Source organism: Mastigoproctus giganteus, chromosome 10 (genome assembly GCF_048544385.1).
Source record: "Mastigoproctus giganteus isolate SK-2022 chromosome 10, ASM4854438v1, whole genome shotgun sequence".
In the NCBI taxonomy this organism is placed as follows: Eukaryota; Metazoa; Arthropoda; class Arachnida; order Uropygi; family Thelyphonidae; genus Mastigoproctus; species Mastigoproctus giganteus.
In genome coordinates, this window is record NC_143584.1 from 228,255,761 (window position 1) to 228,270,831 (window position 15,071).

The following is a 15,071-nucleotide window of genomic DNA, read 5'->3' on the forward strand; positions in this document are numbered from 1 at the left end:
CACTCCAAGTGCCCATGCTAACAACTGTTCACCAGCAACAGCGCGTACAATGGGCATGCGAGCATCGAAACTGGACCTTGAGTGATTGGAATAAGGTCGTCTGGTCCGATGAACCATGTTTCCTGTTGCACCATGTGGACAGCCGGGTACGTGTGCATTGTTTACCTGGGTAAGTGATGGCACCTGGATGCACCATGGGACGAAAACAAGCTGGCAGTGCCGGTGTCATGCTTTGGGCGATGTTCTGTTGGGATACCCTGGGTCCAGTCATCCACGTGCCAGGCACTCTGACATCTACCTAAAAATCATTGCTGACCAGGTACACCCTTTTGTGACAACGGTCTTCCCCTCTGGTGGTGCCGTCTTTCAGCAGGATAATGCACCATGCCACACTGTCTGGATTGTTTGAGACTGGTTCGCGGAACATGAGGAAGACATTCCCAGACATCAGTCCCATTGAGCATCTGTGGTTTGTGTTGGAACAGCAACTCCGATCTTCTGCGTCTCAACCATGGACCTTACAGGAGTTAAAGGATCTGCTGGTCACATTGGTACCAGATACCACAAGACATTTAGAAATCTTGTAGCATCCATGCCTCGCCAGGTACAAGCTGTTTTGGTTGCACGTGGAGGACCAACATCATATTAGGTATGTGATCATAATGTTTTGGCTCTTCGGTATACAAGACAGTGTATAGAATGTAAAGATTTTGTCTCTCTTCTTCAAATTGGTGTTGGCATTGTCTGCATAATGCTTATTTTTCACTGTTAAGGTGATAATCTTCTCTTAGGAATTACTTGTATTTCTTACATTTTTGCATACTCATCCAATTCCACAGTTCTTTAATTGCCACTCATGTTGCTTTGTGTACACCAATAGTTTCATTGTTTATCAATATTTCTTCAGTCTTAATTTTAGTAGCCTTCCTTGGTGTAATATCACTCCCCCCTGCCGCAATCTTCATTATATTCAGAGCTAAATCACCGTATAACAAAAAAATTACAAGATCACCTTTAGGGAAAAAACCACTCCCCACTGTGGCTGAGAACATACAATTTGCCTGGATTACCATATATATGGGTGCCTCTGTAGCCAGGTGGGCAGGAGCAGCAGTGCGTAACACACGCTTCTTGATTAGACCAGGGTTCGAGCTCGTCACCACCAAATATGGAGGATGCGGAAAGGTCAGGGAATGACCACAGCATATCCCCGGAGCAATATGCCCTTAGTTGCTAATGCTCCTAAAAACCAAATAACAAACAAGCAAATAACCATATATGTAATTGATGTGTTTAATGTGGTTAATGCCTAATAACTATTCCTGCTCTCCTACAGGTGGCCTAAGGGCTCATGACAAATTCCACATAGTTAACAGCAAACTATATTACTAATGCACAAAATATAGCTGTTGTTATTTGTGCATTAATAATATTTGGCATGACTTTGTTTTGTAAAAATTTATATATTCTTCAGTCACAAAATTTATATTTTGTTCACCCTAAGGATATGAATTTTGTAGTGTCCACAGCTTTTTGTACACAAAAATTTAAACACATATTTTTGAGCCCAAAAAAAAAAAAAAAAAAGGTTGAAACAGCAGAGTTGTTATTAATTTGTCCAGCATTGAGTGTGTTACACATCAAATAGTAATAATACTTATTAACACCAAAAGTACAATAGGACAAGTAAGTTGCATTATCTGTTGATACTACTTTGTGTGTGTAGTAGTAGTAGTAGTAGTGGCATGTGATGCAAGAAATCAAATGTATGAGCTTATGCAGCATCAGCCAAAAAAAAAAAAAATCACACCATTCCCTCCAATGCCTGTCCAGTTCCTCCTTCAATTTATTCAACCTATCAACTTCCACAACGACAGATGGAAGTTTGTTCCAGCAATTAAGCACCCGCTGGCTAAAGGCAAATTTCCACACATCTATTCTACATCTGTCTTTTCTTAATTTGAATTTATGCCCCCTTAGGTTCATAATCTGAACAAGTGGAAGGATCCCATCAGAATTCAGCGTGCTCAACCCATTCAAGGCCATATATACCTCAATCAGATCACCGCGCAGGTGCCTAGTCTCCAGCCACTGCAATTTGCAGAACTTTAGCCTCTCTTGGTAAGAGGATCCCTTCATTCCCCTCACCAATCTTGTTGCCCTTCTCTGTACATGCTCAAATAAATCTACATCCTTCCTAAAATGAGGCCTCCAGACCTGTATGCAGTACTCAAGGCGTGGCCTGACCATTGCCTTATACAGAGGGATAATCACCTCCTTTTCCCTGCTAGCAAAATTCCTATATATCATTGACAAAATCCCATGACCTGCCCTGGCAGCCTGTCTGCATTGCTCAGAGAACTTCATATCTGCCTGCACAATTACTCCCAGGTCTTTTTCATTTTCTACCACCTTAAGTGTAGTACCACACAGTTGGTACGTTTCTCTGGGGTTACTTCTACTCATATGCAGTACTTTGCATTTGTCAATGTTAAACTTCAGTTGCCACTTCTTAGCCCATCTGCCCAAATTATCTAGATCCTGTTGCAGTAGCACACTGCCATTACTGTTATTAACAACCCTGCCAACCTTTGTATCTCTGCAAACTTCGACATTAAGCCTGATATACCTTCATCAATTACAAAACAACAGTGGACCTAACACCGAACCCTGTGGGACTCCACTAATAACAGTAGTCCAAGAAGAGCAGCAACCATTGATTACCACCCTTTGTCTTCTCTCACTTAACCATCCTTTTATCCATTGTATCAACTTACCCTTAATACCTTAATTGATAAGGTGTGTGTGTGTGTGTGCGTGTGCGTGTTACACATTGAATGGTGTGCTAATATGATTCACTATTCATGCTTACATTATGTAATATATTTTTAATTTTAAATTTTTCTGAGAATTTTCATTTAACAATAAATTTTTTAGATATTGCCACCTTTAAAAGATGTTATGAACCGACCAGAAGAAGGTACAACTTTGAGAAATAGGTAGGAAGGAATAACTACAATTGATCTTTTGCTTTTAAATAAGAAGAGTAATATTTAGAATAATCTTTGTAGAATATTAATTAAGTAGTAATTAAATCTGTAGGCACATCAGATGTGTCCTAGTATCAGCATTGTTCTCACACCTAGAATGGTGCTTCCATGACTTAGATTCCTAGACTCTTTCTCCAAATGAAGACAGTTAATTAATGATTCATCTTTTACAAACTCTTTCCGCTGTCTATCAAACAGATGTTTAGCTTCTGCTGCATGTCTTCTTCATAGATATTTTCAACAGCACTGTTTTCAATTGTCATTCTGTAATACAAAACTCCCATCTCTCTCTTGCAAATCAACCTGTATATGTCGGTCAACATCCATTCACTGTTCACCTCTTTCAACTTCCACAACAACAGATGGATGATTTTTGCAGCATCAGCCTGCTAAAAGAAAAAGAAAACAGCTTTCACTACATGTATTCATTACCTTGAGACATCTGTCTAATTCTTCACTGAATTTACAATAAACTTAACCATTTGCACAAGATAAAAATTTGTTTCTGTAGCCAAATTATCCTTGTACTAAAAACATAAATAAAAAATTCTTACCTCTAGTATGCAGTTTATTCTTCTTTAAGTGATTCATATTTTGTGCCATCAGAGAAAAGAGAAAAGACATCCTTGATGTTTCGTTTTACTTTAGTCTGTTTCCATCATTATATATATATATATATGATAAGAGCCTTATCAATCAGTTCAGCACTGGAAAGATTATGCAAGGCTCATGGGTAGAATTTTTCTCAGTGTGGTCTGTGCTTGTTAACAGCAGAGATTTGCTTTGAAAGGGATGGAATACACTTAAATAGAAAGGGTGCAAGAATATTTGCTGATGCTATCGAGACAATGTTAGGTGGGTTGGAAAGCTGCTAGTTTGGGGGGCATTTGCAGACTAATAGATTAACAATAGCCGCAGTCAGAGGTGGAAATGATTCATGCACTGCTTCTATTGGAATGAACACAGCCCAGAAAGCAAGTTTCTGGGGATTTCAGGAACTGCTGGTGGTCATTAAACAAGTAAATACGTGGGCTGTGTTAGAGTAACTAAGAGTAAGAACAGGTGCATGCATACTTGCCTGTACACCAATGCTAGGAGTATAGTAAATAAATTTTTGCATTAGCATTAGTAGAGGCATTTGATGCAAGAAAGCAAGCTTATGCAGCATCAGCCAAAAAAAAAAAAAAAAAAAACCACTTCCATCCACTTCACCCCTCTGTTCGTTCGAAATACCTGTCCAGCTGAACCTTAAACTTATTTAGGCTATCAACTATCAACAAGACCAGCACTCCAAATTTGATGAATTTGGAGTGCTAGTCAAGACATCAAAGGCAGATATTGTTTGGATATCAGACATGTGGTGTCACATAGATATAAGAAATGCAGAATTGGAATTTGGAGAGTGCAGTGTGTACAGAAAGGACAGAGAGGGTAGGAAGGGTTATGTTGTTAGTTAAGAAACACATAAAATTTAAGGAAGTGCATCCAGTTGACATAGATGGACAGTGCAATGTTGAGTCAAGTTGGTGTGACAAAATAAGCACTGGGAAAGCAAAAATGAGGGTAGGAGTTTGTTATAGGCCTAATTACTGATGAGTATAATAAATAATCGTACAGAGAAATCGTGGGCCAGTAAATCAGTGTATCTTATAATGGAAGATTTTAATTTCCCAGATATTGACTGTAATTTGTGGGTTGGTCACACACACACACACACACACACTAGCAAGGCTTTTGTGAATTTATTGGATGATTGTTTTCTACAGCTTAGACAGGCAACCAGAGGGAGTAACACTCTTGATCTTATTATCAGCAGTGATTATTCATGAATTTAGAATTTACAGATAAAGGAACGAATAGGTGGCAGTGATCACAGTGTATTGATGTGGGATTTACTTAAAGATGTAATTACTACCAGGGGTAAAGGGAAGGGTTTTTGTTTTCATAAAGGCGACTAGAGTAGTCTCAGATTTTTTAAATTCTATACAATGGGATCAGCTGATGATGTTACCAACAATAAATTCTAAATGGGAAGCATTCAAGGAATCTTGGATGCTTCCCATTTAGATTCCAAGATTACTTGGAAGCTACTAGGCTTTTTGTTTTAACTAAGGAATACTGTTCTAGGTTTAGCCCAAATGGATGCCAGATGAACTAATGAGACTTGTGACGGAGAATAAAAATGCATGAGATGCATATAAATTATCAGGTGACACAGAAGCCTATGGTATATATAAACTGGTCTGTAATCAAGCTACAAAGGAGGTTAGGCAAGCGAAGGCAGATTATAAGATATCTTTGGCAATGGATGCAAAGAAAATCAGCAAAGACTTCTTTCTAATATAAACACTTCAAATTAAGGTGATGAATCAGATTGGTCCACGTGATATTAATGGTTTGATGACTGTAGATGATTATTCTCAAATAGCTGCCAAACTAAATGAGTATTTTGCATCTACATTCCCACATGAGGAGTTATTCAAAGAGGAGAGGGCCAGTTGGTTATCAAACTCTAACAGGGGGTTAAATAATTTTGTAAAAACTGAGAGCAGAAAAGTGGAGAAGAAATTGTTGAAGTTAAACATAAGAAAGGCACCTTGGGCGAATGGGATCTATCCAGTTATATTAAAGTAGGCAGCAAAGGAGGTAAGCAAACCCTTTGCCATAATTATGAGGGCATCCTTGGACTCAGGTGAAGTCCCCACGGACTGGGAATGTGCAAATGCATGTACTATTCACAAAGGGGGATCAAAGGGTGACACAAGTAATTATGAAGCTAGTTTGACTTCTGTTTCAGGGAAAATAATGAAGTCACTGGTTAAAGAATCATTGCAAGATTATCTAGACAAGACAGCAGTAATAATTCAAACACAGCATGGGGAAGCCTTGTCTGACCAATTTGATTGGATACTATGACATGGTTACAAAGAAACTGGATGCAAAAAATAATTTTGATATCATATACTTGGATTTCAGGAAAGCTTTTGATGTTGTTGCACATGGGAGACTACTGTACAAATTGGAACAGTATTGGAATATTAAGAGCAAGTTGCTACAATGGATAAAAGAATGGTTGAGTGGGAGAATACAAAGAGTGGTAATCAATGGATACTGTTCTTCATGGACTAATGTTATTAGTTGTGTCCCCCAGGGTTCAATGTTGAACCCATTGTTCTTTTGTATATTTATCAGTTTTATTGATGAAGGTATATCAAGCTTAATGTCAAAGTTTCCAGGTGATACAATGGTTGAGTTGATATGCTGCTGCAACAAGATCTGGAAAAGTTGGTCAGATGGGCTGAGAAGTGGCAACTGAAGTTTAACATTGACAAATGCAAAGTACTGCATATGGGTAGCAGTAACCCCATAGAAATGTACCAACTGGGTGGTGTTATACTCAGGGTAGTATAGAATGAAAGAGACCTGGGGTAATTGTCCAGTCAGATATGAAGTTTTCTGAACAGTGCAGACAGGCTGCCAGAGTAGATCATGGGGTCTTGTTGATGATATACAAGAATTTTGCAATCAGGGATAGGAAGGTGATTATCCTCTTGTATAAGACAGTGGTCAGGTCACACCTGGAGTACTGTGTACAGATCTAGAAGCCTAGGAATGATGTAGTGTTACTAGAACGAGTACAGAGAATTGCAACAAGATTGGTGAGAGGAACAGTGGGCTGCTCTTACAAAGAAAGGCTTACGTTCCGTAAATTGCAGCATCTGGAGACTAGGCACCTGCGAGGCGATCTGATTGAGATGTATAAGGCCTTGAATGGTTCAGTAGTGACGGGATTCTTCCTCTTGCTCAGATTACAAAAAAACCTTGGGGAGCATAAACTGAAATTGAGGGAAGACAGTTGTCGAATAGATATGCAGAAATTTTCCTTTAGCCAGCAGTTAGTTGATTGCTGGAACAAACTTCCATCTGTGGAAGTTGATAGCTTAAATAAATTCAAGGCAGAACTAGACAAACATTTGGAACAATTGGATGGGTGAAATGGGAAGGGGTTTTTTTTTTTTTTTTTGGGTGAAATGAGAAAGGGATTTTTTTTTTTTTTTTGCTGTTCACTGCTGCACACGCTTGCTTTCTTGCATCATATGCCAATACTAATACAAAAAAATTTTTCACAGTAAAAAAAAAAAAGAAATCCTTATCAATATCTAATTCCCTTAATAACTTGACTGCAGAATAGTTTAAATTACTGCAGGCTAATAAATCATCCCCTGCATTTTTTTTTTTTTTTTCTGCAACTAGTTTCATTAGCTCATCTGACTTCCATTTAAGTCTAAAGATTCTTGAACAGTATCTCTTCGTTGTAATAAAAAGCCAAGTAGCTTCTATGGTTACTTCCCTGAACACTTGTTCATTTGTTAAGAACATCACATAGTCTCATAGGTTGTAGCTAGAATGGTACCAAGGTATATGTCTGCTGTGGGCAAAAGTTGATGATGTTGTAGATCAGTTATCTTTAAGTTATCCTTGAGCACGTTTGATTGGCGGATTTACTTCATGGTGTGAGGTAGTATTTATTTGCATAAATATTCAACCTGATTGCTTTTCTTTGTTCTCTTTGTAGCAGATCCACATCGACTGCCATCATCATAGTATTTGAGATTTTTTTTTTTTTTTATGAGAACCCCAAACACGAGAGGTATTAGAACCTATAGTACTTAGTACCGTGCTTGGGTGGGAGGTTGAGAAGACAAAAGAAGATATTTGTTGATATTGGACTTGAACTTCTGTAGATTGTAATTTTCAGGAAATACGTATGAAGGAAGGTTGTTCCAGAAAACGGCAGTTGAATGAATAAATGAGGAAGATGAAACGTTGGTTCTGTGGGTTTGAAGTTGGACAGTAAATGGATGTTGGCTGGTGGCAGCACGTGTTTCGACTGTTTTGAAAGACAGAGCGGGAATTATAGAAGCCAATTCAGAAGAACAGTGCCCATGGAAGTATCTGTAGAAGAGGCATGCAGCAGAAACAGTGCGTCTATGAGAAAGCGAGTGGAGAGACTCTGTTAGAGATGAATCATTAATTAACCTAACTGCCCTCTTCTGAATGGAATCAAGAAGCCTGAGAGAGGTTTTGGGGGCACCACCCCAGATGTGGGAACAATATTCCATGGCAGGGCGGATTTGCGATTTATACAGAGTGAGCAGCTGTTTGGAAGAAAAGTAACGCCGACAGTGAAAGAGAAAACCAAGGTTTTTAGATGCAGAGGAAGCAATATTTGTAATGTGCTTGTGCCAAGAGAGATTAGAAGTCAGAGTAATCCCCAAAAGAGATATATCATTTTGCCTAGAAATCGGAGTGTCACTAAAGATAAGCATAGGAGCAGAAGAATCCTTTTTGCGAGATATAAGACAAGATTGAGTTTTAGAAGGGTTGAAATCAACAAAGTTGTCTTTGCCCCACTGGAGAATTACCTGAAGATCGGCATTTAAGGAATTGGCAGCAGATTTTCGAGAACTTGAAGCTGATTGAGCTGGACAAGGTTTCTCAAAATGGAAAGTTGAATGCAATGTGCTATCATCGACAAAACTATGGATAGGATTTCCAGTCAATGGAAGAAGGTCATTGATATTCAAGAGGAAAAGAGTGGGGGAGAGAACTGAACCTTGGGGAACACCGGCATTAGTGGAGAAGTTAGAAGACAGAGAGCCATCTACCATCACCCTCAGTGAGCGATCAGAGAGAAAACTGGATAACCAATTACAAAAAACAGTTGCAAACCATAAGATGGAAGCTTGTTTAGAAGACCTTTATGCCAAACACGATCAAACGCCTTTGAGATGTCAAGAGCAACTACTTGTGTTTCACCGAACCTTTCCATTGAATTAGTCCATAAATGGGTAACATAAGCCAGAATATCACCAGTGGATCGACACTGACGGAATCCATACTGGCGATCGTTGATCAGACGGAAGGTTTCTAGGTAGTTTAAGAGTTGGCGGTTAATTGATTTCTCCATTACTTTAGAAAAAGTAGAAGTAATTGCAATGGGACGATAATTGGATGGGAGGGATTTGTCACCCTTTTAATTACTGTTTATAACTGCTTTGCAACTGTTGCGAGCTTTGGTGAAGGCAAAAAATGAAACTGAAGGATTAGAAACAAGCCAATTATGATATGCAACATTCTTCTCTTGGACAGCCTTAGCACATTTATTGGAAAACCAAGGTTTAGATAAAGGACGAGATTTTACAGTGGAGTGTGGGATAAAGGATTCCATTCCTGCAAGGATAATTTCACTGACACGATCTGAGCAAACGTTGACATCAGAAGTTTTGAAACAGTAATCAGACCAAGGAAAAGAAGAAAAGAAGTCTCCAGGTCATCCCATTTTGCAATGCAATTGTTTGTAATGCCAAACAATACAAGGTTGGGAATAGCCATGAGATAAAGGTTCCATTGGAGAAGAGACAATCACCAAGTTGTGATCTGAATTGCCTAAAGGACCTCTCACTTCAACCTTGTACTTAGAAGGGTTGTTTGTGAGAAAAAGATCAAGTGTATTGGCTGTATGATTAGGATTGTCCGGTATTCTTGTAGGTAAATGAACAATCCGTGCAAGGTCATTAGTAATTGCAAAAGCCTCAGCATCTCGACCTGCTGGGTCGGTGTGACTAGAAAACGGAAGCCAGCTGGAGTTGTGAACAGTAAAATCACCAAGGAAAATTACCTCACTGTTAGGAAAGCTGGACTGGAGAAAGTCAAGTTGCAAAGAGAGGAAGTCAAAGAGCTCCAAGTGATTAGTGGAGTTGGGAGAACGGTAGAGACAACAGATGAATTTGACACAATGAGGTAGAGAGATTTTAAGCCAGAGAAGATCAAAGAGAGGAGATTCCAAATTGCCAAGTCTCTGACAGGGAATATCAGAACGGACATATGCACAAGTACCACCTTTGAGGCGAAAGGAATCATACAACAAATAATTTGGACATCTGAGATGAGCAGTAGTTGAATCAACTGATAACTGAGATTCAGTCAGAAAAAGTACATGGGGCTTGGAAGACTGCAAGTGGAAATGGACATCGTTGAGATTGGAATTGAGACCACGTATATTTGTGAAATGAATTAGGAAGTCCTTGGAAGGTTTAGATCTTTTCGCAGATAAGCTTGCTCTATTATTTTGACAATTCATGGTGTATTCAATAGTAAGAAAAAGTGTGTGGGGCATGCTGTATGAAGTAATGAAATTTTTGGATATGGCGTACATGTGGTAAGAATATACCCAGATCCTTGACATAACGTGGCCTCGACAATGCTCCCCGCATACACACTACTCGGACTCCCTGCAGTCACTATCTGGCAGAGTAGAGGTAGCAAGATTATACACTAGCTGATCCGGAAGCCTCCTAGAGAGTTACCAATTAGCTTAGCATTAGTAGAGGCATTTGATGCAAGAAAGCAAGCTTATGCAGCATCAGCCAAAAAAAAAAAAAAAAAACCACTTCACCCCTCTGTTCGGTCAAAATACCTGTCCAGCTGAGCCTTAAACTTATTTAGGCTATCAACCTCCACTACAAGGGATGGAAGTCTGTTCCACCAACCAACCAACCACCCGCTGGCTAAAGGCAAATTTCCACACGTCTATCCTACATCTATCTTTCCTCAATTTGAATTTATGCCCTCTCAGGTGATTATTCTGAGCTAGAGGAAGGATCCCATCAGCATTGAGCATGCTCAAACCATTGAAGGCTTTATACACCTCTATCAGATCACCTCGCTGGTGCCTAGTCTCCAGACACTATAATTTGCAAAACTTAAGCCTTTCTTCATAAGAGCACCCCTTTGTTCCATTCACTAATCTTGTTGCCCTTCTCTGTACTCGTTCCAGCAGCTCTACATCCTTCTTGAAATGAGACCTCCAGACCTGTATACAGTACTCTAGGTGTGGCCTGACCATTGCCTTATACAAGGGAATAATCACCTCCTTATCCCTGCTGGAAAAATTCCTGTATATCATTGACAATACTCCATGAGCTACTCTTGCAGCCCGTCTGCACTGCTCAGAGAACTTCATATCTGCCTGCACAACAATCCCCAAGTCCCTTTCATTCTCTACCACTGTCAGTACCACAGAGTTGATACGTTGCTCGGGGGTTGCTGTTTCCCATGTGTAGTACTTTACATTTGTCAATGTTAAACTTCATTTGCCACCTCTCAGCCCATCTGCTCAACCTTTCCAGATCCTGTTGCAGCAGCATAGTGTCAGTAGTGTCCTTGACAACCCTGCCAACCTTTGTATCGTCTGCAAACTTGGACATTAAGCTTGATATACCATCATCAATATCATTTATAAATACAGAAAACAATAATGGACCCAACACTGAGCCCTGAGGGACTCCACTAATAACATTAATCCACGATGAGCAGTGTCCATTGATTACCACTCTCTGTCTTCTCCCCCTCAACCACCCCTTTATCCATAGCAGCAATTTGCCTCCAATGCCACACTGCTCCAATTTGTGTAGCAGTCTTCCATGTGCAACAGTATCAAAAACCTTTCTAAGATCCAAGTATATAATATCAAAGCTATTCCCTGCATCCAGTTCTTTTGTGACTGCATCATAGTATCCAATCAAATTGGATACTGTGATGCAGTCGGCCGCTAGATAGTACACCGGACCAAACCAATAGGTTTGGGCATTGTCCGGTGTACTATCTAGCGGCTGGCCTGCGAACACCGTTTTAGAGCTGTACCTTCGAAATGTAAGGAATATTGGATCTCGCCACGACATTCATCATAACCTCAAAAATCATCAATCATACTGCATGATGGAAGAGATAGGGAAGGGTTGGCCGGAACTTAGCTCTAGAGACTAAACATGGGTTCCACCACTTCAAGCCTCCAATAAGCAAAGTGGTGGTATATCACCAGTTGATGAGAGTCATCTACCACCTAGTACTGCCTGGTAACATAGAGGGGCGGCGTTCCTCCATGTGGTGTGGGCGCCACACCTCGACCCCTGCTCACGTTGGTTCACACCTGGGTGGTCACCCACCATGTACTTGTGCATGAAGGTTATACCCAGGATTACTAACAGTCCCACCATCGTGAAGGTGCAAGCAGAGGATTTGGCTGTCATAGACCGTCCGGACTTCGCCGAAATTGGGTCCACTTGACTTGAGTGTCACCCGAATATCAGTTTCATCAGCGTTTTAGACTCCCAGGTAGCAAGAACAGCTTGTCTGGCATATCTGAGAGAATGTCTGTGACAATCTCAAGGACCAAGATGTGGCTTGTTGTATAGTCTGTTTGTTCTTTAAAATTGTTTCTACTGGAATAAATTACAAAGTTTCAGAAACTGTCCTGCACTTGTGTAACTAAAATACCCTTGGAATATAAATAAAATAATTTGCCACACAGCATTAATGATGCCATCCTTGTATACTTATCCTTACATCATGTGATGATTACTTTTAACAGTGGGAATGAGTCTGCATTTATTTTATTTATTATTATTTTTGTTCAGATAAGAAAAATCTTCTCGGCATTTAGCCATTCTAATATAGGCACTCCCCGACTTACGTAAATTTGACTTTCCATAAGTTTTTGCTGGCCAGTGAAACTGAATAAAAATATGGAAATGTATTTTGCATCCCATAGGAATAAATGTTATTACGAAAATAAAATGTGAACCCAATAACACTTTTTTTTTTTTTTTTTGGTAATTCGTTCCAAAGCATCAGAAATTGAAATTTCACTATATAACTAAGCCAAATATCACTTTTAACTAAAGGAGGTAAAAACAAAACCCATACATTTACAAATGGGGTACACTGTCTGGCTGGAGAATGCATTTTACTTTCATTGTTATCATATATTCCATTATAAGAATCAGTTTTTGAATGCCAATGGTTGAATACAATGAGATTGTAAAATTTTAACACTTATTTTAGGGAAGGAAAATTTGGTTTTGTCATCCAAGTTAAAGAATTGAATTTAGGAAACACTTTAACCACAAAATAAATACAGCAAGTTAATTAATGCTGTTAAGTCACAAAAGGGGTTAGGCAGGTGAAGGCAGATTACGAGAAATCTTTGGCAAAGAAAAACAGCAAAGAGTTCTTTACTTATGTAAACTCTAGAAGGAAAGGGAAGAATCAGATTGGACCACTTAACATAGATGGGATGACTATTGATGAACCTGCTCAGATAGCTGAATGAGTATTTTTCATCTACATTCACACATAAGGAGTTATTCAATGAGAGGAATGCCAGAAGTTTATCAAACTCTAACAAGGAGCTAAGTGATTTTGTAATAACTGAGAGTAAAGTGGAGGAGAAATTGTTGAAGTTAAACATAAGGAAGGCACCTGGGGTGGACGCGATCTATCCAGTTATATTAAAGGAGGCAGAAAAGGAAGTGAGCACACACCCTTAGCCATAATTATGAGAGCTTCCTTGGACTCAGGGGAGGTCCCCATGGACTGGAGGTGTGCAAATGTATCACCAATTGACAAAGGGGGTTCAAAAGATCCCAAAAGTAACTATAGATCTGTTAGTTTAACTTGTGTTTTGGGGAAAATAATGGAGTCACTGGTTAAAGAAGCATTGCAGGATCATCTAGACAAGACTGCAGTAACAGTTAAGACACAACATGGGTTTATTAAAGGGAGGTCTTGTCTGACGAATTTGATTGGATACTATGATGTGGTCAGAAAGGAACTGAATGTCACAAATAATTTTGATATCATATACTTGGATTTCAACAAAGCTTTTAATACTGTTGCACATGGAAGGCTGCTGTACAAATTGGAGAGGTATGGCATTAAGGACAAGTTGCTACAATGGATAAAGTGATGGTTGAGTGGGAGAATGGACACTGCTCTTCTTGGACAAATCTTGTTAGTGGAGTTTCCAGGGTTTGGTGTTGGGCCCATTGTTGTTTTGTTTATTCATCAATGATATTGATGAAGGTATATCAGGATTAATATCCAAGTTTGCAGATGATACAAAGGTTGGCAGGGTTGTTAATGACAGTAAAGACAGTATGCTATTCCAACTGGATCTAGATAAGTTGGGCAAATGGGCTGAGAAGTGGCAACTGAAGTTTAACATTTACAAATGGAAAGTACTGCATACGGTAAAGGTAGCAATAACCGAAGAGAAACGTACCACCTGTGTGGTACTGCACTCTGGGAAGTGGAAAGTGAAAAAGACCTGGGGGTAATTGTGCAGTCAAATGTGAAGTTTGCTGGTCAGTGCAGATGGTGTGCCAAAGCAGGTCATGGAGTCTTGTCAGTGATATATATAGGAATTTTGCTAGCAGGGACAGGGAGGTTATTATCCCATTGTACAAGGCAGTGGTCAGGCCACACCTAGAGTACTGTGTACAGGTCTGGAGGCCTCATTTTAGGAAGGATATAGAGTTGCTAGAACGAGTACAAAGAAGGGGAACAAAAGGGGTGCTCTTACCAAAAACTGCAGCCATTATCAACCCACTGCAGGATTGAAGCCTCCTCAACAATTCATGCTCAGGGAAATGGACTATAATCTGCCACGCTGGTCCAGTGTGGGTTGGCAGATTGACCGTATTTAGCAGTCAGGGGCTTGAACCCCAGTCTATTCAAAGAGCTTGTGCTACTGTACTCCCGCCCCTGACCACTCGGTTACAGAGGCCGTTCTTACCAAGAAAAGCTTAATTCTGCAAATTGCAGCGCCTGGCACCTGCGAGGTGATCTGATTGAGGTGTATAAGGCCTTGAATGGGTTGAGCAAGCTAAATGCTGATGGGATTCTTCCTCTTGCTTAGATTAAGAACCTGAGGGGGCATAGATTCAAATTGAGAAAAGACAGTTGTAGAACAGATGTGCGGAAATTTGCTTTTATCCAGCGGGTATAAAAGTCTTTGCCAATATCATTGAAGAACCTTAATGGTTCAGTGGAGGGGGGGCAGTCATCTCAGAGTTTTTTTTTGTGGCTGCAAAACCCAGTATTAGCAAAATGTACTGAATGGGAAGCTTAAATAACTTCAAGGGATGCATCAGTAAACTATATGTTGTAAGTTAATAT

At 39.7% G+C, this 15,071-nt stretch overlaps 1 protein-coding gene across 1 annotated transcript in view; it reads left to right on the plus strand.

Annotated features, from left to right (window-relative positions):
* The window catches only part of ric8a (ric8 guanine nucleotide exchange factor A), a 257,931-nt gene that overhangs the window by 219,597 nt on the left and 23,263 nt on the right, over positions 1-15,071 (plus strand). The window contains exon 17 of the mRNA XM_090383331.1: positions 2,938-2,999. Within this exon, the coding sequence (XP_090239457.1) occupies positions 2,938-2,999 (62 nt within the window). The remainder of the gene's footprint in view (positions 1-2,937; positions 3,000-15,071) is intronic.